Here is a 22,742-nt window from a genome sequence, read left to right as displayed (position 1 = left end):
CTCTAAGAACCAGCTTCCTAATAATATTTTCCTTAGGCTGTTAATTTCTGCTTTTATTTTTATTCCTTTCTTTCTATATTATTTTGAACTTCTTGAGCAGAAACTTTAGATAATTGGGTTCAGTTCTCACCCTTTCCTAATAACTGCATTTCAAACTTCCACTTGCCTTTTTAGTGCCACTGGATGTGATGCGTAGTTTCATTTCCATTTTGTTACAACATATTTTGTTCTTGTAATTTCAAGCTATATTTTTCTTTGACCCATGAATTACTTTAAAGTGTGATTTTTATTTAAAACATTTTGGGGAACAATAAGCATAATTTTTTAAATTTTATTGCACTGCAATCAGAGACTACAATCTAGGTGCTATTGCAGTGTTGGGATTTACTTATACTTGCTTTGTGATCTAGTTCATGGTGCTCTTTTTTTTTTTTTTAAGATTCATGATTCTTTTATCTAATGGGGCATATAGAATTATCTATTCGATACAGAGTTCTAGAAGACCATTAATGGAGACTTGTGTAGTGTACTTTCCATATCTGCACCCTTATATCTCTTCACTTGACCTACCAATTTTTAAGAGAGAAATGACAGAATTTTCCTTTATTATTATAGATATGTTGATTTCCTCATTCTGATATTTGCCTTTATTCATTCTTAGGCTTTGTAGTTACATCTCTGTGGGTTCAATTTTTTTTTAAATCTTCCTGCTAACTTGATCCTTTTATTAAATTGTGATGATGGTATCTCTCATAATTCTTTTAAAAAAATATATAAAGCCTATTTTTATTATTTAATATTAGTATACCAGCTTTCTTCTGATTAGTGTTAGCCTGGTTTATCTCTTGGCCTCCCTTCTTTTTCAGCCCTCTGTATCCTTAGAGTTAGTGGTATATTTTATATACACCATATATTGATGGTTGCATTTGTCCAACATTTTTAAACCAATATAAATATTATTGTCATCTAACTAGTAATTTTAATGTTTGCATTTATTATGAAGGTAACTTGAAACAGAGACAGTTAATGCTCATCAAAAATTCTATGTGCCTATTTTTCCCAGTCTCTCTTACAGTTAGATGGAGGTATGTGACTATTCTTGATCAACAGACCAGATACGGTCCAGGCCAAGGCAGGGAAGAGCAGGCATGTCTCTTTTGTCTTTCTCTTTCCTGCCTCAGAGGCTCCACGGTATGGTGTAGCTATGAGACAGAGAAGGGTTTTCTGACACACTGGGTAGGATATGAGACAGAAATTTGGATTGTGGTAAGCAACTGATTTTTCAGGGCTTATTTCTTGAGGCAGCTAGTCATAATTACTCTGTCTGCTGTATTTTGATTAAATTTTATATTTCATGTTTTATATTTACCTTTTTTTTTTGGCTTCTGTTTTTCTATTTTTTTTTTTTTTTTTTTTTGCCTTTTATAGGATTGATAGAAAATTCCACTCTCCACATTTTTTTCTCTTTGCTTATTTGGAAAGTATAGCTGTTTGTTATGGTTAAATGTGTGTGTCAGTTTGGCGAGGCTATGTCTACATGTTTTGGTCAAGCAAGTATTACTTAGATGTAATTACCATTTAAATCAGTAGACTTTGAGTAAAGCAGAGTACTTTCCATAATGTAAGTGGACCTCTTCTAATCAGTTGATGGCCTTAGGAGAAAAGACTGAAATTGTGAAGAATTGTGCTTCCAGACTGTCTCTGAACTTGATACATCAATTCTTCCTTGGTTCTCCATCCTGCTGGCTTGTCCTGCAGAACTCACACTTGACAGCCCCACAGTGGTGTGAGTCAATTCCTTAAAACAAATTTCAAAAACTCTCTACATACATATATATATATACATCCTATTGGTTGTTTCTCTGGAAAACTCTGATTAACATTGTTATTTTTACTCCTCTATGATTATCCTCAGTGTTTAATACATATACTTAACAAAGTTTAAATCTAATCAGTTTTTTTCTTTAACTCTCCTCCCAAAATTTCAGAGTTTAAAAACTTCTAACTCTGACCATCTGTCCATTTTCCTGTTGTTGCTCTCTTGTTCTTTTGGCTCAACTATTTAAAACAATTACACACATTTAGTAATTATCTTCATTATAATTTTCACTATGCTTAAGTTGTACAAATTTACTATTTCTCTGTTCACTTTGTCTCCTTAATCTCCAATTTCCTTGCTTTTGTTGACATTCCTTTTGAAGTGTATTTTATAGTAGCTCAATGGGAGTCTATAGTTGGTAAACCCTCAGTTTTTCTCTGAAGATGCCATTATTTTGTCCTCAGAATTCTGACTTGAGTGGCATATCATATAATTATATAATACACCATGAGCATATTAGTGCTTCCATTGTGACTTCAGTGGGAAGTATGCTAACTGTAAAATCTTATTGCTTTGTAGATAATCTGCATTTTCTCTCTAGATTATTTTAAGATTTTGTTTTCTTTTTCTTTTTGGTTTCTGTAAGTTTAACAGTTATCTTTTCATGTGCAGACTTATTTTTATTTAATGTGATGGTTTTCCTTACTTTGGGGAATCATGTTTTTCACCAATATTTGAAAATTTTCAGTATCTCTTTGACCATTACTATTCCCTATTTTCACTCTTTCAATTTCTGGAACTCCTCATAGACTTACATTTTTGCAATGTGCATTCCTTGCCTCCTAAAATCCTTTTATATTTTACCATGTTTGTTACATTCTGGACAAGTCAACTCTAACTTATTCTCTTTTCATCTGTTACTAATGTGCTATTTGGCCTTCCCCTTCAAATTTTAATTTTAATTCCTATATTTTTCATTTTTAGAAACTGTATTTGCTTCTTTTACAAATTTCCATAGTCTTTAGTCCCTCTTCCATCCATCTTTTCTATTCCTTAACATTTTAATAATTTAAATAATTTCAAATTCTCTTTCAGATTTTTCAGTAATCTCAGGATCATGTTAAGTACTTTGCCGGTCTACCCTCACTTCTACTTGATTATTTATAGTATATCAGAACAGAGTAGTTCTCTGTTTCTTCCCAGATGCCCTAGAGGCTTCAAGAGCCAAGACTAGTATCCCTGGGTCCCTGGGTGGCTCAGTTGGTTGGGCCTCTGCCTTCGGCTCAGGTCATGATCCCGGAGTCCTGGGATCGAGTCCTGCATTGGACTCCCAGCTCAGTGGGAAGTCTGCTTCTCCCTCTGACCTTCCCTCTCATGCTCTCTCACTCTGTCTCTCTTTCTCTCTCTCTCAAATAAATAAATAAAATCTTTGAAAAAAAAAATAAAAAAAGACTAGTATCTCTGCCATTAATTTCTCAGCTTGTAAAGTCTTGTACCATATGGATGGTATAAATTTGGACTTCAATCCATAGGCTTGTGACTTTAGCATCTTACGAGACATTTTTTCACAACTGGAAGCATGAAAAGAAACAAGCTTCCAGAATGTTTCTGGGCTGCAAGGTATGAAAGCTCATCAATGACGAAAATCGTTCTAGAGTCTCATGCTTCTGTATACTTCAATTAGAGACTTCTCTTAGAGGTTCAAGGTGATTTCTGTGGTATCTTCTCTCCCTGCCTTGTCTTTAAAATCCCAGCCCCTAGATACTATGATGCATATTTACGTTCCAAATTCATTGAGCCACTAAAGTGGCAGCTTTAGACTGTGCCATTTTATTTTAACCTCCCTCTGTACTTTTAGATTTTCTTTTGTTTCTTCTTTCTTATAGGAAGTATGCATTAAATTTGGGGAGTTATAATTTATTTAGCATTTATATGAATTTCTAACATCAGGATCGACCTGAATCAACTCAGGCTGCATATTGTCAGAAATCTCTGGCTTTCCTATCTAGTGTCCTTGCTTCCTATTAGGGTTTTTGTCCCCACTGATCTGCCACACAAGAGTAAATTTACAAAAATCTAGTTCATTCCTTAGACTCTTGACCCTAAAAGCAATAAAAAAAAACTTCTTTTGAGGTTTCTATGGATTTCTACTCTCTTCATGTTAAAGGAATAAACACTAAAAAATCACTTACAACAGCAGTTCCTGTATTTATTAGAATCAAGGCTTTAAACTTACTTAATTCCTAGGTATACTTCCTTCTATAAAATATATATTTTTTAGACTTCTCCCTCATCTCTGTAGTTTATCTAAAGCCTACATCTTGCTTATACAGCACTGTTTTTTACTACCTCACTCTTCTTGTTTCTATGAAAAAAAAAAATGTCACTTACAAATTGCTTTCATTTTCTTCTGTATTTTATATTATTTTTTTAGAAATATCTGGAAAATACCACACTAAAGATTTTTAGAATTATGGCTCCCTCAAATGATGAGTAATTGTAGCAAGTAACAGAACTTGAATTTGGAGACTAAAAAGAAAGAACACAGTGTACTGGAGTTGAAACCTAGTATAAATTCTTCTATTTCTAATGCTCATTCTGGTGAAGATCAGACTGAACACTGACACTCATTGAGAAGGGGGAACCTGGGCTAGCGGGTATTAGTGAATATTGCTGGTGAGTGTGTGTGTGTGTGTGTGTGAGAGAGAAAGAGAGAGAGAGAGAGATCTTCGATAACAAGAACTATGGAATTCACTCTATATAATCCTTCTTTTCACTGTTGTTGCTGTTTGTTATTGGAAGGCACCAGATTCGAGTGCACGGTACCTAAGATCTTTCCAGTAGAAAATGCAAAGGACCTCTCATGTGCCAGAAGCCTGTTGCCTCTGCTGGTGATTCCAAGCATCCAATAGCATAAGAAATCTATTTGTCTGCCTACTTCTAAAACCTGATCTGGCTGATAACATAGGTTTTAAGTTCACATATCTAGAAATTTTTTTTAAAAAGTTTTAATATTCTGTTGTTTTAGCATCAGAGGACTCTTTATAGCCCCAAAGCAATTAAGATTAGAATAAAATAATCTTCCTATTTTCTTTTCTAAAGTGACACATTTCCCTTCTCCTTTCCTTGAACCCACCAATGAGAAGTACTGAATGAGACGTTATCTTGGAGATTGTGTGTCGGAAAACAGATGCTTTATAGTATTTATTCCACCTGACACACAGAAAAATAGCATTTGTTTCTTCATAATGTCTACATTTCCAAAACACTTTATTTCGATATTTAAATAAATGATATATGCAAGACACATACCTGTTACTCTTTATAAAGGAATGCTCTACAACAGTCTTTAATTGTATAAAACCTCTACCTGCTTATTACTTAGCTAAATGACCGACTTTCTCTCACTCATATTTTCCTTTCAAAGACCTTCTTGATTTTGTGTGTGTGTGATTATAAATAGGTAAACTTAAGCAGATTTTTTAAATTGGAAGTTGCTTTAAAAATGCTGTCAATTATACTTTGAGGTTATTTCTACCATTCATTTGTTTTTGTCCTTAGGTTATTCTCAATACTTTTTTTTTCTTCTCACATTATTTCACATCCATTTTCTTCCCAATAGTAATTGCTGTTTTATTGTTTGTCTAACAGGTCTTATCTCTCCTCATGTAAATTCCTGCTTTGTTTCTTTGTCATTTCTTTCTGACCCACTGAAAACATTTTTCCTTCTTTTTAGGGAGAGACTCAAATCAGTACAGGAATCTTCTGTATTTTAATCCTTGAATTCTTTCATGCATAAATAATGAACTTAGTCTCATTGTTCTGCGTTTATCCAGCAGTAATACCAGATATTACAGAATGCTAGTCCTAGTGATGTAATTGCTCAACTTAATATATACATTTGCCAGTCAACTTAATGACTAGCAAATATATTTATTAAGTAAAACAGAACTATATTATTAGTACATTAAAATTAAAACTTTATTTATTCTGTTCAGAAAGTTTCAACAAACTTTCTGTTCAATCCAATAAACTTTCTGGGACAAATCAAGTCTTTGAGTTTGCAGATAGCCATTTAGTCAATAAGTGACTCTCTTTAGGATTTAGTTTTTACTTTTTCAGATATTTAATTATTTTTTATGTGGTATACGGAAAAAAGAGAAGGAATGATGATAACAAGAGGACATATGGCAATGTCTTACAGTTCATCCCAGCTCTTTGCTTGAGCCTGACTAGACTGTCATGTATAAGCATCAGTGTTATGGAAAGAGAACATTTTCTGCCTGTATAAAAATGAAAGCATTCTACATATAAAGTGCCAGTATTATTAAACAGCTCTGTAACAAAAAATGTTAGAAGCTTATGAAGATGAAGCAGCAACAATAGTGAGGTTTTGACTGGTACAAATGATTATAGATAGAGTTGAAAGATATTACTTAGAATAACATTCATTCATTCATTCCCTCATGAGTGCCTACTATCTGCCAGGTACAGTGCTAGACACTAAAAATGGTCCTACAATAAAGCAGAGGTCACATAAAAATGATGAACTTGGAGATCTCAGTCTTTAAAACAGAAGATGAGAAGATAAAGAATTTAGATTTGAAAAATAAGTTCATTTTGAAAAGATAACCAGGCATAAGGAAGTTTCTGCAAAAACTGTATCACACTTTTGAATAAGAAATAAACCCAACATATGGTATTATCACTTATTCCAGAGGAACCAAAACAGTAGTAACTGCTGATGGAATATGACTTTTTCACTATGACCACACTATAAACTTTTTAAGAGTGTGGTAAATATCTTTATTATCCCAGAGATCGCAAAAAAAATAAACCCTTTGTGACCCATACCAAAGCAGAGAAAACATTAATCTATTTCTTTAACACTAATTATTTATGTATACTTCATCCACAAAGGTCCAATCTAGTTTTTTTTTCCCCCTGAAATTCTGATGCGAAGACCAAAGGAGTTCAGAACATTTAGTTCAGAACATTTTAACTCAGCATGTTCTTCCCATGAAATATTTTTTAGCCTCAAATAGTATTATGAGGGTGTATCACATAACTTATTAACAAAATGTTGCTCTACATGGAAGGAATGAAGATTTTTCAGTACTAAAGATACTCAGATACAGTGTTATACTCAGAGCCCCTGAATTCTGAAGTATTATTTCCAAATGTATTTTGAAGAATGACAGCAGCCAAATGGTCCTTTGAAGGTACCCAGTTCCAATTGATACAAATGGTATAAATAGTTCAGAAGCATAGGATCTCACGTGTTTTGTAAAATGTATGCTTCCTAGTCGAGCTTCGCATGTAACTAATTTGTGGGTGAGTATAAGCAGTGGTGTTAATTTTCAGGGCACTTTCTTTTTTATGATGTTTGGAACAATAGCAATAAATGTCCCTGTCCAGAGTCTTATGTTGGACTGTTTTTCTTCTGTGAGTTGGTGGCAAAAAACTGTGGGGGCAGCTGCAATAATTTCAAGACCCTCATGAGTAGTGCAAAGCAGTGAGAAACAGAGAAAAGAGTTCTAGCATCACAGCACACTGAAAGTTATTTTGGATAAGATTTTAAAGGAGCCTCTGAAAAGAATTCAAAGTAAATATTCTAGTTTGCTGGGATTTTTCCTGAGCTCATTTAAATTTGAGCAATTTTTTTCAGACCCTTATTTCAAAAGAATCGACCTGCATTCTTAGTACATAACACTATTCAGTTCTTACCAGTTTTGTAGCTTCATGAGCAAGACCTTTAGCTTCTTGGGCAATTTTCTCGGCTTCATCAATAGAGTCCTTAATATGGCTGTAGGCATTGAAGGCTGCAGTGGCATTGAAGGAGATGTTTTTAGCCTCATCAAGGATTCTGTTGGGATTGCCCCCAAAAAAGAACATCAGAGCAGTTGGTACTCAAATGAAGAACATTCCACTTATAACCAATATGACTTCCAAATGATCACAGCCAAGATCACCATGATTCCAAGTCATAATGAGGTAGCTACTTATTGTATTATAGTTTTCGATTTAAACTCATATTCCTAAATAATTCAGCTATGAAATACAACCAATATATTTTTAAACACCCATAGTGTCCTTCAGAAATTTCTGCAACCACATGTACAAGGCAACTGTGAGCAGGGAGATGAGCCTTTAGGTCATCTGTAAAGCATGCTATATGTTTGAGAGCACCTGTACCGTAGTACTGGAATGAACTTCACACAATCTCTTTAGGGGCAGTGTACTGCCCAGATGAAGACAAATGAATCTCAGAAGGTTAAATGGCTTGTCTCAGATTACATAGCCAACACATCCCTGACTAAGGACCTGGAGCCTGCATCTGTGGACTTTTAGCTTACATGCTCAATTGGCAAAAGTTTACTATAAAATGAATTGTGCCCAAATTGTGGCCAGGGTCTTCAAACATCAATATTCTCCTTTGTATCAGTGATATTGAGTCCTGGAATAGAACCTTTATACATGTTATATATTAAATAACAGATCTGAGGCAATTATTCTTGGGGTTTATAGGACTGATATTTATTATGACAATCCCAAAATTGTAGCGGAAGCATACCAGTTATACCTAGAAGGCGATTTATAGGTCAAACACACTTTGCCACTTGACCCTCCCTCCTCTGACCCATTAAGAGTCTCAGCTATAGTGAGCTGTTACTTCACAGGGGAATATGTAGTGTTTCCCTGGAATTTGAAAGAGAAAAAAAAAAAGACTTAAACGCTATTTATGGGAGCACATTGTCAGAAGCCACTATTTTAGTGATAGTTTTGATTTCATTAAAAATATAAAACTAGAATTTGAAGCAGAATGGGTGTTTATACATTATTATTTAAAGCGCTAACAAAGCAACCGTTGTGCTCTCTTTAATAAAGAACAGAAAGTATTTTTTCTTAGTATAGCCTAGGGCTATGTTCCCTCCCCCTACCCAGCCTTATTTGAATCCACTTTTAACTCAGACTTTTGATGCTGCCTTCAGTGGAGCTTTGCCCAGACCCTCCTAATTAGGCTCTCCCACAGAAAGGCCATGTAGCTTGTATGTTCCTAATTAGAGAAATCAAGATTTGAAAGAAATGCTCTACCATTTCTGCTCATCACAACTTTTGGACAAGTGTCAAGATACACAGACATTTTCAACAACAAATGACATACCCATCAAGGACGGCAGATGAGTCATTCAACTGAGCCGCATGGCTCTCAGCCCGGGACACTTTCTCAGCCAGGTTCCTGTCCTTTATTTCCTGGGCAAGGTCATCAATTTTATCTTTAAGCTCTTCAGACATGGGTGGCAATTTAGTTTGAATGTCTTCAACATACTGATATATAAGAAGAGAGGGCATTTTAAGTAAGTGAATCCAAGCTTCCTCTCCGTTACTAATTTCTCTGAGATATAATTACACATACTTTTTTTAATGAAACTTCAATTTTACTAATATAGCAAAAAGAGAATAGAGAATAAAAGCTGTTATTTAATGAGAGAGATTAGGAAATACATGGAGCCAATTTACACCAAGAAGAACCTAACTATCTTTTTCTAAGAAAATGCTTCTTCGTAGGTATAAATGCATAAATGATAGTCATTAGAATTTTTTAGGTCATATGTGTTTCTATTGCCATATAGTACAGTGTCTACTGCATTACGCACTGTACTGAAAGTCTGCTTACAGGTTTACATTTCTCTTTTAACCAATGTTATATAAATATTGAAGCAGATTTTAAGAGCTATCCTGGGAACAAGAAATGCCCTTCATCACTATGGAGAAAAAATAAAGGTTTCTAGGAGTGTTGTGAGTACTCTCACACAGGCAGTCATGTCTGTTGGGAGAACAATGTGGATTTTTAACTGTTGCCAAGAGCTCGCACGGTCACAATGCAATCAAACAGAAACGATCTGACACCCACAAGGAAAAAAAAAAGTATTTGGTTATGTTGCTGAGATTTATCACTGCTTCCCACTTATGAAAGCTTATGCCATTATTATTTTCTTTAACTTTGGCTTTTATGAAATACTCACATCTATGACTGAGTTGATTTCACCTGCAAGACGGTTGGCTTCATCAAGTATGTCATTGCCTTCTTTTAAAGTGTTCTCAGTTTGTTGTTTGCCACGTTCAATAGCCTCCTTCTTTTTCTGTAGTACAGTATGAACAAAACATCAAAATGCTCTTTGGATGAAACCCTATCCGGCCCAGTATTCCTTCCTCTGACTTCCTTGAGGGGACTAAATACAGGATTTGCAAACAAGGCATGTTGGGTTGACAATGAGAATGATATCAACTACCTGGCTGGTCCTTCAAGAATTATTTTATTTATATCCCTATCTAGATACTTTCTTCCTCCCAGTGTGAGAAAGTCATCGAAGAGAAGAAAAGTTATGTGATGTTAGTTGAGGAATGAAGAACTATTTCTGAAGCAAGATGGACACCCATTTTAAACTTCAGTGTAAGTGCCAAATATAAATTCCTGAGCATGTGGTAGCACCCTGAATTACACTGGAACTAGACATTACATTCCAGAATCAAGGTCCAAATGAGTACTTTGTGAGCATAAACATAAGCAGATTTAGTCTAGGGGAGTTCTGTAAAAATTGGAAGAAGTGAGACTTTTAAGGGAACTTAAGGGAAGTGCTTTTCAAAAAAAGAGAAACGAACACATGGAAGAATAAATTTAATGGACTGTTCCATAAAAAGAGAGCAAGCTCTGATTTTTCCTTGATGCTGAGAGCTTGTCTCAAAACTACATGGAACTCATTCCTAGCCTAGAAGGGTAAAATCAATGAGAGAGAAATATTGTTATTTTTCTTTTGGAGTGTACCTTTGTCTCTTCTCTCTCTCTCTCTCTCTTTTTTTTCCCCTTGATACATCTCACTCCTTTTCTCAATCACTTGTGCATTTAACAGCATCCATTTTAAAACACTGTCATTTTATGTTTTTATATAGATAATAACGTTAGTTTTATATTCATTTATATCTCAAGATGTGCCAGATTATTTATCATTAAATTCTACAATAACTCGTGAGGTCCTGTGTTTAACACCTTTTCATATAATAGGAAACTGAACAAATGATTTGCTCAAGGTCACACTAACTATGCAGTAGAGGTTTGGGCCCTGGTTTAGCTAATGATAAAGCTGGGTCTTGGTGTATCAAAGCACCGTCTCTCCTCTTACGGAAATCACTTGTCTTATTTGCACTGGGACACTGATTTCATACCTTCTTTTCCTGTCTCTTCACCAACCACCTCAATAAGCTATGAGCACACACATCTGGGTCTGACTTGTGACCCTTGTGGTGGCAGTTCCTTTCCCCATGAGCTCTCCCCCAGTCCTCTGTCTTGTTTCTTCCTCCACACTCTGTTCCTGGTCACTTCTCTGACCACCTCTCTAAAATAGCAGTCATCCTCATCCCAATTATTTTCTACATGCCGCAGCACAGTGATTATAAACTAGATGCCTGCATTAGCCTGCCTGAGACCACATCCCAGCTCTGTCCATCCATGAGATATGCAAAACTGGGGCAAGTTATTTAGCTTCATGTAAAATGCTTAGTCTCTCCTTTCTCCAGTGTGGCCCATTGACCAGCAGGAGCAGCAATACCTGGAAGGGTATTAGAAATACATGATCTGTCTTTTCAAGAACTACCAATCTACATTTTAACAAGAACTTTAGGTGATCACAGCAAAAGCTGAGAAGAACAGGCTTAGAACACTGCCTAGCACACAGTAAGCACAACACGATTGCTAACTTATACTTTATTTTGTTCTTTGTCTTAGCACTCATTTATCTGAATTCTATTCTACAGGGTGGCACAAACTATAGAAACATAGATAATATTATTTTATTTTTTCTGTGGATTGAACCATCTTGATTGCTTCTTCTGGGAGTTGCTGAAAGCACTGCTACTTGATGAAAATCAGGGACACCAATTCATCATAAGATGCATGTACAGGATAGGAACCAGTGGAAATGCACAGCCTGTTGAACTGTACATAACCGAAGAAGCATAACATACTGAATACACCATGCTAGCTCACTGAACATATCATTTAGTATACATAGTAATCCATGCTCCAGACTTTACATGCATATTATATACTCATTGGTCTAGTGACTCTCTCCCTCACTATAATAGAAATGCCATAAAGACAGTCTATGTGTATCACTGTACCTTCAGGACCTAGAAAAGTTTCCTCCGTAAACATTTCTGAATGAATAAATGAAATTAGACTCCATTCCTGGGACTTTCTCCATTGGTGACACTTGGATCATTCAGCTAGCCCCATCCCTGGCTAACTCAGAGCAAATCTCACTATGCCGTTCTTATTCATGGACAACACAGGTAGGTAGGGTCCTCCTGGTGTTGCTGTTCACAAGTCGTATCTTATCCTCCATGGGTTTAACATTCTTTCCCCTAACTATCAATATTAGCCCCTAGCTTTTATATGAACTGATTTAAAGTCATACTATATTCTGACACTTGATAATCTTTTCAACTTGACTTGTTTGTATTCATGAATCAAGCTAATTTAAAATGTTGTACCAATCGGAGGGAGAGAATATTTCCACATATAAGTTAGGTGAAGAGCTAATTTCAATTCAATTCATTCTGATTTCAATTAAGTAGTGAATGAGAATCTTCCTAAAAGCTCTATTTGAGTCACTTTAGGGAACCAACTGTTAGGCAGAGGTAAAAATGTGTTCTTTATCATCCTAAAGCAGAAATGATAATCCAGAGACTAGGGAGATTTCAGAGGTGGCTAATTTTCAAATTAGACACTAATGGAATATAGCTCCGAACTCTTTGGAGCTCCCAAATATTAATGAAAGTACTGATGCAACTTTTTTTTTTCTTTATGGCAATTTATTCACTGGAAAAAAAATCTGTTCTGTCTTTGTGCCAGACACTATTCTTGGCCCCGAGGGTACAGTGGGCAGGAAAGAAGTGTTCCTCATGGCTTGCCCGGAGGAGGGAGTAAATGAATGAGTAAATTTATACACTAATATTTTAAAAATAATTCGGAGTGCCACAAATGTAAATCAAGAGAGAGAATGGATAGAGATTGATTTAAGATAAGAAATACCTAAGGTAGGAAGCTTCAAGGAACAAACAGGGAGCCCATGGATAAAGGGAATTCTTCTCCCAAAGTATGCTATAAGCATAAATATTAAGTCTTTCCACTTAAGATCAAAGTTGTTAATATTTCTACTTTTAACTTCTAATCAGATCTTAATTCATTCCAGAGCTCTCTAAATCTAAAACCTTTCTGGGTGTGGTAGAAGGATTAAGAACACACAGAAGTTTATTTCCCTGCCTATCTAGTAACTAACTACTTTCTCTGAATCCTTCCTTTGGCAACCTTCTGATGATCGATTTGGGGACTGACTCTTGAGCACATGTTACCTCACAAAACTGAATGGCTCATAATCTCAAGGTCCACCAGGCGCACAGTCCCCTGTGCCCTTTCTGCATCTCTGGAATTTCCCCTCTAAGCCAGTGCCCCTCTGGAAGGCTGCATTCAAAGTCTTCTATAATCCAAACGCTATTTCCAGAGCCATCTTCTGCTACACACTTCTGGAGCTGAGCAATGAATTCTATGGCTGTCTTTGACATTGTGTGGGATCACCATGCGCTTCCAGAGTTCTGCGTTTGGGCTCATGTGACTCCAACATTTCTCTTAGTCATTGCTATGATGCCATCATTTTTGTGACTCTTCTGCAGATGCTCCTAGCCCATATTAATCACAGTATTATGTACTGTGAAAGGTTCAACTGCCTGAATTGTACAGTATATGAGGCCAGGAATCATTCCTAGTCAATGTCAAACATCATGGTTACCAACAGCACCTTGCTGTGTTAGGTATGACAGATATTTAATATTATTACTGCCTACTTTCCTAACCTTAAACCACACTATTTCACACAAAACTAATTCTCCAGTTTATATAAACCACTCACACATTTTCCAAAATGTAACTAATCCATGACCCCAATATTTCAATTGTTAATGATAGTTTTCAGGATAAGACCCAAATACCATAACTTGATCTCAGAATGCACTTGGTCTTTCATGACTCATGTTCTGGACCTTGTCTGTCTTCTCTGGCTCTCTATCCCTGATTTGTTCCCATGAAGTCTTCATTCTAGTCCTATCAATCCACTGAATTTCCCCCCAACTGTCTTATGTTTTCTTTCCCCACCCCCCATGTCTTTACAAATGGTTTTCCATGTTTCGGGGATGTTCTTCTTTATTCTACTTTAACTAAGTAGTGCTTTTTCTTCAAGACTCAGCACATTTATCATGTCCTCTGTGAAGCTCTCCTTAACCCACAAGTGATTTAGGTTCCCTTCCTTTGCTTACCTCTATGATAATTACTGTAGCGCATAAACAGTGACTTACTTATGTGTACCTCTCACTAAATACAAATCACCTGAAGCCATCAGAGATGGTGACTTATTATTTATATCACCTGCTCTCAAACTTAAGGCTACATCCAAATGTCTGGAAGGATTTTTAACACAAGTTGCTGGGCTCCACTCCCAGTTTCTGAGTTGGTAGGTTTGGGATGGAGCTCAAGAATTTTCATTTTTAACAAGTTTCTAGCGGATGTTCACCTTACAGTTCTAAGGACCACACCATAAGGACCAGTCTTTGATATAATCAATTTTTGTGTTTGACACATTTCTTGAACTTGTAGGGGCTTAATAAGCCTTTTTAATTAAAGAAAAAAAAGCTTATTTCCTTAAAATAAAAAAAAAATAACTTTTGAGCTGGGCCTTAACAATGGCACCTTCTTTATGAACACAGGCACAAAGCATTTATCTATTCAAAATACACTGTAACCATCATTTGACTGAATAATAAGCTGTATCAGTTACTCTCAAACGAGTATGCACAATGGATTAACCTATGGAGAGTTTTAGAATATGAACCCTGGCCTACAGCCCAGACTAACCAAAAGACACATTCTGTAGGAGCTCAGGGAACCTGCCTTTGAACACACTTTTCAGGTGATTCTCAGCTAGCTGGTCTACTAGGAACCTTGGTAAGCAACCTAATCAGCCCTTGCAATCTTAAGTAAGCTGTGTCTTACTCATGGTCATTTAGTCAGTTTTTCTATTTACTCCAGTAAGTTTTTAACAAGCCTTTAGTTAAGCATGACACACAAAATGAAAATACAGAAAGAACTGCTTAGAATCCTTTGCAACACTGACTACATAAGCTCCAGGCATCTCTAGGGGCGCCCAAGAATGATGGCTCCTGGTTTTAAACATCACTAAAAGGAAGGAGTAGCTGAAAGGACCATTTACTGAGCCACTATAATTCTTCTTGAAATACTTCCCAAATGCTTATTATGCTTTCCACACAGGTAATTTTAATTTCTTAAACTGTTGCCATAAAATGGAGAGGTGCACCTCTGGGTAAGTTACACCACTGGTGTGTCACTGAGCAGGATGAATCATGCCGGTGCTTGGGACATGACAGTAGCCCAGCATCCTGCCTTACAAGATAGTACTTTTTCTTTAATATTTCCAGCATGTCAGTCAACTCCAAATTGGTTAAGATTAGGTACTTCAGTCAAGAAAAAAGTGAACCTCCTCAATCTTCCATCAGAATGACAAGGATAAATCCCAGAAGAGGGACTAGGAAAAAACACTTAAAAAAGTTAACTCATCAGGGTGCCTGGGTGGTGCAGTCCGTTCAGCATCTGCCTTTAGCTCAGGTCATGATCTCAGGGTCCTGGGATAGAGTCCCACATCCGGCTCTCTGATCACCCAGGAGCTTGCTTCTCGCCCTTCCCTCTAACCCTCCTCCCAGCAAATAAATAAATAAAATCTTTAATCTTTTACTTTTTAATCTAAAGGAAAATGGAAAGAAATGAGGAGATGAAAAGAAATCCAGATTTGTTCTATTCAACTGCCATTCAATAACATTTTTGAGCATAATAAATGCCAGAGTGTGTTCATTTATAGTTGAGGGTGAGATGATACACTAGAAGAGATGGTGGTCTGCTGCTGTTTTCAGATCTTTTGGGGTTAAACACTTTGAAAACAGCCAGGGTAGGTTTGTTCCTGGAGAGAAATTGTTGCTGTTGTTTCAATACCAAATACAGGTTGTACCGTGAAATGTGCTGAATTTACTCGGGAAAAGTGCTCAATTTGCCACGTCAAGTATTAAGGACAGAAAGAAGGGAGGGAGGAAGGGAAGAAGAAAAGGAAGAATCTATTTTAGTTCCAGTCTCCTCAGTTATCTAAAAAAGGCAGAAGCTGCCCGTCATTTCTCGAGGAGAGAATTACTCTTGTCTGTGAGGAAAAAGAGGGGAAAATCACTGACTTGATCTGTTCATGGTGGTCCCTTTGAAAATTTCATTTGCATAGAACACACTGCAAAGAAAAAGAGAACCAAAATCTTCCCAAACCCTGGACTGTCCATGTGCCAGTTTCCATTAGGGAATACTTGGCACTTTTGTGACCGATGGCAGCTAAATGTTTAAACAATGGTGTGTGGGCTACCAAATCATGAAATCAGTACTCAGAGATACCTTGGGTGTGCTCTAGCATAATGCACTCTTTGGGTAGCCTGAAGACTGAAGCTTTGAGAATTCAGTTCCCTTGCCCAAGATGTATTTCTAGAAAGTGACAAGTTGTCATTAAGATGTAGGTCCCATTATATCACACTGTCCTCAGAATCTTTAAGATTTTGTTATCTAAATTTTATCTGATTCTATAGAAATGGTCATTGAATTTTCTTGAAAAAAAGAGATCATTACCTGTTCTGCTCTTTAGAAGTCTCCTTTCAGAGTTGTTCTTGATTTGGGTAAATGTGCATCAACTTGACTAATCAGCCATGTTCAACCCCCAATCCTCTACCCCATCCCTACAGATTCAGGTGAGAATCCCTAAGACTCACCTCCAAAGCAGTCATGTTTTTCTGGTTGGCTGCAGATAAGCGATTAGCCTCTCTGATTTTCTCCATGGCTTCTCTCAGCAGGTCCCAAGCATCATCAACTCTGTCTTTGTAGTCTGCCAATATCATCTGGAGACCCTTCTCCATTTCCTCGTTTTTCCCTCGGGACTCTCCAAATAACTTCTTCACTTTCTTCAGAAGGCCTTCGGCAGCTCTGCAAGCAGCCCAGCCCAATAACAGACAATAAGCCCTTGTCATTGCCTCACGGTTTATTGGTGTTAAAACTGTGTTACAAAAAGATGTTAGCATTCAAAGAACAGAAAAATAAGACAGGATTTAAAGCAGGTTGACTATACTAAATCAAGATGAAAATGGATACCTGAAAAGTGGTAAGACCATTTATAATTAATATTAAAGCACAAAAATATACACATTTAAAATGTATTAGTAATATAGCATTTTAAATTTGAAAGAGTCACGTTTTTCTCATAATCTGACTGATAAAGTAAATTTTATGATCCACTTCACATACCCCTGCCCCCAAATCCCCCAGTGTTACCACAGTGACACATTTTCTCCATTACTTTGAATATAAGGTATGAACATTGATATATTTGTTTAGAAATTGTGAACAGAACCATTCTTGATGTGCTAATACAATATCATGATGCTGATCTACTTTTCTGTTTTCTTTCAGCTAAGTGATCTGGGAGTTTCCTGATTTTAACTTAATGGTTTTCCTAAAGCGATAATATTCTGAGCCTTTAAAAAAAGACCAAACACTTGGATAACAGTAGTTCTCAAGCTAACCGGCATCACAATCCCCAACATGCTTACTAAAACAGATTGCTTGGTCCCATCCCCAAATCTCTGGATTCGGTAGGTCTGGGATGGAGTTTAATAATTTGTATGTGTAGGGGCACCTGAGTGGCTCAGTGGTTAAGTGTCTGCCTTTGGCTGGGTCATGATCCCAGCAACTCAGGATAGAGCCCCACATCTGGCTCCCTGCTCACAGGAAGGCTGCTTCTCCTTCTCCCTCTTCCTTCTGCTCCTCCTGCTATACGCTCACTCTCCCTCAAATAAAGAAATAAAATCTTTATAAAAATAATTTATATGTGTAACAAGTTCTCAAGTGTTGCTGATACTATTCATAACATATATATTATTTAAGTATTAATATCATCACTTTGAAGTTAGGTGACTATAAAAGTACACAGCTATTTTTTACTGAATATATGGTCACATAATTCATCTGCATTAGTAAAATCACAATTATTATTCCCAATCTCAAATTTTCAGCCCTAAATTCAAAGTAGTAGGCATTTATTATTTGAGGACTCTTCTATTCAGCATTTCCTAAAATGACAAAATGCACAAAATGGATTGCCAAATTCACAACTTTATTTATCCAGAGATATTTTCATTAAAACAACAACAACAAAAAACTATTGATGGTTTACAAGTCCCTAACGCAAGCGATTAATAAAGCAAGTCCTAGTTATGGAAGGGATAGCACCAGAAAAGATCATTCATTTAATTGTTTAAATATAGGAAAACATGCTTTTAATCCATTTTAGAATAAGATAAATAATAACTAAGTGAAAAATAATGAAGTCTCTTGTACTCAAAAGTGTGATGAAAATTTTAGAAAACTGTTAGCAATCTGGAAAGCTCACTGTATCAAATGAAAAAACAATAAAGCATCTACTCACACTAACTCATCTTCAGCAACTTCCTTTTGTTTGTCTAGATTTTTCCTTCTCAGTTCTGCCATCATCTGATCAATCTCTTTCTGAAGCGCTTGCAAATTTCTCTCAAAGGCCTTGTCTTGAGTTCCGAGAGTTTCATTTAGTCTTACAGCTTTTTCATTTACAGCTGCAGGGGGTAAGACAAATTTTGTAAATTAGTAAACAGAAGTGCCACACGCAAAAATGGCAGCAAGCATCTGCTCTTCCCCACGATCTCCAAATGAAATGTAGTTTGCCACGGGTGTTCCTGCTGGGAACAGAGAGGTAGTTAATAACGATCCCTAACAAACAGGGAAAGGTGACATATTTGTCCAATTATATTTCTTTTGTGGGCCACAGTAATTGAAGCATGGTGTTTCTATCTCACAAGGAAAAACACGCTAATAAAGAAATGGCCCAAACCTTCTTCAAGTAAGAAGTAAACAATGAGACGCAAAGCCTACCACTTGGAAGATGAAAACACAAGGTCTGTGCTACTGCTAAGACACAATCATATTCAGTCAGTTTGCAAATACTGAGCACAGAAAAACCTCTCAGTGATGAGGTCTCTGAAAACGAACCTGCCCTCGCTCCTCCACGCCGTTCTATGTTTCTGTTTAAAGGAATGAGGGAGGAAGCACTGGACTTGGGATGAGGGTTCTACATTAGGGCTCAAAGCTACCTTCTAGCCAGAACATTCATTGTAAGAGTCTGTGTTTATTATGCATTGAGTAAAGAAAGCTTCAAACTGGGCTCTTCAGAATTTAAGGATTCTCTGGGTGCTTCAGGTATTCTACAAACAATGTCTATTCTGTCAAGTATCTATCTGATAGGTTAGCATTCTGAGCAAGTTTCATTTGAAAAAAGAATCCTATTTCAAATAAAAGTCAGAAAAACTGGTGAGTTGAAACATTTATGCAATTCTACCATTGGTTTTAGGCCAGCTTCTCCAGAATTGTGCTTTATGATGCATTAACTTAACGAGGTGAAGGGAGGTGTTTTCTCAAACTCTCGTGTGTCAATCCCTTATCTCTGTAATATCACCCGTGAATGTCCTTAGAATAAGGCCCTGCATTGGCCAAGAGACATTTTTTATTATTCCATGCTATATCCTAAGATGTCTTTCATGGCATAAGGAATACTGAAAATTCACTTCTACTCTTGGAGAAACTTTTCTGATTAGCACTGGTTGGAGCTGTTCCAAGGGTAGTTATTCCAGGTTCTTTTAACAGGTGAACAGAGCTGCCATGAAGGGTGTGACACAGTGGTTCTGAACTATGGTCCCCAAATAAGTAGCATCAGCCTCACCAGGGAACTTACTAGCAATGGAGATTCTCAGGCCCTACCTCAGACCTATTGACCTAAAAATTCTAGGGGTAAGGGTCTAGCAATCCTTGGTTTAACAAGCCCTCCAGTGACTTCTTCTCTACACTAGAGTTTGAAAATCATGGTTAAGAAGAAGGAATTGGTTTTCAATCTTGAATTTTACCCTTCCCAAAATGCATGTTTCAAATTCTCTTTTCATGATTAAGGTATTTGGTTAGAAAGTTGCTGCCGTCAACCACTTATTCTGACAGTCATAATCCAATCTGCAGAACAATTTAAATAAGCTGTTTTAGAGAAAAAACATGGCCACTCATAGCCCTGTGGTAGAAATTTTTGCTCAGGTGCCATATTCCTAGAAGTTAGGGAGGCTAGTTTGCTCTTTGTCAACTCCTTAATAGTCCTACTCTGACACATACCAAAGAACCTTCTCAAGATTTCACCACTACAGTTGCTAAGTTATCACTTAGGCTGCATTGTGTATCTTAAGGAACAACAGTGATGATGGACTGATTAACTGGAAAGCTCCTTGATCCAGTAGACTTTGTGAGAACTATGGCAGAATGCTAATTATTAAAATGTAAGGTTTATACTTCTTAAATTTCAGGAGAGGTGGTAGAAGTATGTTGAATTTAACTAATTGTATCATTTAACTAACCACTGACCTCATTTGCATTCATAAATCCCACTTTTCAAATTGTTAAAGGTGTAGGGTTTTTTTTTTTTATTAAGCGAATATATAAATGAGTTTTGATTAGAAATATTTTTTGAAATTTGATTGAATATAGGTCCTGGGCCTACATATTATTTTTTTCTTTTATAAAGTGAGTATATAAAAGAACTTTGATTAGAGATATTTTTTGAAATTTGATTGAATTAGGTCCTGGGCCTGCATAGTTCTAAGGGGGTAATGTGAGAGATACAGACTCACTTGTGGTTTATTCTCAAAACTAAACTTCTGCAGAGAAGAACTTGCTGGAAAAAGAATAAGAGAGAGGAAAGGAAAGGAAAAGAATAAGATGGCTATATCTTTTGAAACATAAGCATCATGTTTTCAAAAATGAAAGCACTATGTAAGCAACTAGAAGAAATTATTAAGTCACACAAAAATGATGTTAGCAAAATGATACTGCATTTAAAAAGAAAGCATCATTTTAGTAGAAGAGATGTGATTGCTCCCCTACTTTTATATTAATTTGGAAATTCTCTGAATATTTTTAAACTGAAGATGAACATATCAGTCTTTTAGATTCAAAGGTATACACTATCAGCTCAGTACATGTTCATCAGAATTGAAAATAATTATGACATTAATATAGCTCTGAAATTTACTTATTTCTACTTTATTTCAGAGAAAATTTTAAGTAGTTTTGAAATATCTTTAAAAACAAGATAAAATTAACATAAAAGGAAATGAAGTAAAGATAAAAAATAATGTAAATCCAAAGACATATTAATAGTATCTCAGTAACCAAAGCATAGAAGAGAATTTAAAAGGGACACTTAAGACATATACAGTATCTGTAACATACAAATACATTAATCCATCAGAAGAAACAAAGTTGTTTTTCATACTGAACCAAAAAAATATCCTCTGATGGATAAATTCATCATGAATGACAAATACTACTATGACCTGAGAAACAGGAAAGAAGATGTCTAGCATTTATTAAGTCCTAGTATACCTTAGTACATATGATAATGTTATGAGTTGTTTTATGTATACATACGTGTGTGTGTGTATGTGTGTGTGTGTTCACTCCTTAATTCTATGAGTTCATGGAACAAAATATAGAGTATTTGTGATCTAATCTGGAGTCATACCAAAGTAGATTTTCAAAATTATAGGGAGATTAGAATGCCTTAGATTAATAGACCTTGATAATCTATGAAGAGATCATTACTTATAATGGAAGATAGAGGGAGTAAGGTATCCCATCTATTTAAAAATAAAACTAGATAAATGGCAGGCAAACACATTCATTTTTCCCACAGCAATTTATTGCCACTAATAAAACCTAAAAGTACTGATACTATCTCCAATTAGTATAGTTCTAAGAGAAAAAAAATGGGTGAGTTATGTTGTATAACCCACTCATGACTTTTGGGGAGTTTTCTTTTAGAAAAATCTCCTGAACTGCCAAGACTTGTAATACATATAAACATCTCAGTCAGGGTTTCATTTGCCTCTGGCACATTCAGATTTAAACATTCAGGAAATTTTAACAGTTGGATTAGTTTTGCTAAAGTTCTTTTATAAAGGGCTATGCATATCATGTGTGTTACCATTTACATCAGTAGCTGCCGGATGAAGGGAACAATGTCCACATTTCTCCCTGGTACAGGAGCACAGCTATCCCACATGGACTTTCATATAAATTAGGAAAAAGTTATCCTGTCTGGACAGACACAACCAGGCTGCCTGACAGATGCATAATTTAGAAAAGGGAGACACCTTTGATGATACCTAACCCTTTTCTCTGATGAATGGACTGTGGGTGGAGCGTAAAACCTGGATGAAATCCCATCTCCACCTGCCACTCCTGGTGCCTTTGTGCAGTGCACAGACTGGATAGTGGGTACATGGCAGAGTGAACCGATGAGCAGTGTTGACGCTGGAGTCTATGGAAAACATGGCCCAGCATTTATCCTTAATCATGGATACTTTTTAAAAAATTTTTTTATAAACATACAATGTATTTTTATCCCTAGGGATACAGGTCTGTGAATTGCCAGGTTTACACACTTCACAGCACTCACCATAGCACATACCCTCCCCAATGTCCATAATCCACCCCCCTTCTTCCTCCCCACTCCCCCCAGAAACCCTAAGTTTGTTTTGTGAGATTAAGAGTCACTTATGGTTTGTCTCCCTCCCAATCCCATCTTGTTTCATTGATTCTTCTCCTACCCCCCCAAACCCGCCACATTGCATCTCCATTTCCTCATATCAGGGA

At 36.3% G+C, this 22,742-nt stretch overlaps 1 protein-coding gene across 1 annotated transcript in view; it reads right to left on the bottom strand.

Annotated features, from left to right (window-relative positions):
* LAMA2 (laminin subunit alpha 2) overlaps window positions 1-22,742 on the bottom strand; it is a 638,355-nt gene that overhangs the window by 106,781 nt on the left and 508,832 nt on the right. The window contains exons 36-40 of the mRNA XM_059400698.1: window positions 18,448-18,610; window positions 16,739-16,949; window positions 9,847-9,963; window positions 8,985-9,148; window positions 7,547-7,685 (exon numbers count right to left, since the gene is read on the bottom strand). Of these exons, the coding sequence (XP_059256681.1) occupies window positions 7,547-7,685; window positions 8,985-9,148; window positions 9,847-9,963; window positions 16,739-16,949; window positions 18,448-18,610 (794 nt within the window). The remainder of the gene's footprint in view (window positions 1-7,546; window positions 7,686-8,984; window positions 9,149-9,846; window positions 9,964-16,738; window positions 16,950-18,447; window positions 18,611-22,742) is intronic.

The sequence above is a fragment of the Mustela nigripes genome, chromosome 5 (assembly GCF_022355385.1).
Source record: "Mustela nigripes isolate SB6536 chromosome 5, MUSNIG.SB6536, whole genome shotgun sequence".
Lineage (NCBI taxonomy): Eukaryota > Metazoa > Chordata > Mammalia > Carnivora > Mustelidae > Mustela > Mustela nigripes.
The sequence above is the reverse complement of the archived record's forward strand: the minus strand, read 5'-3'. Positions and strand labels throughout refer to the sequence as shown.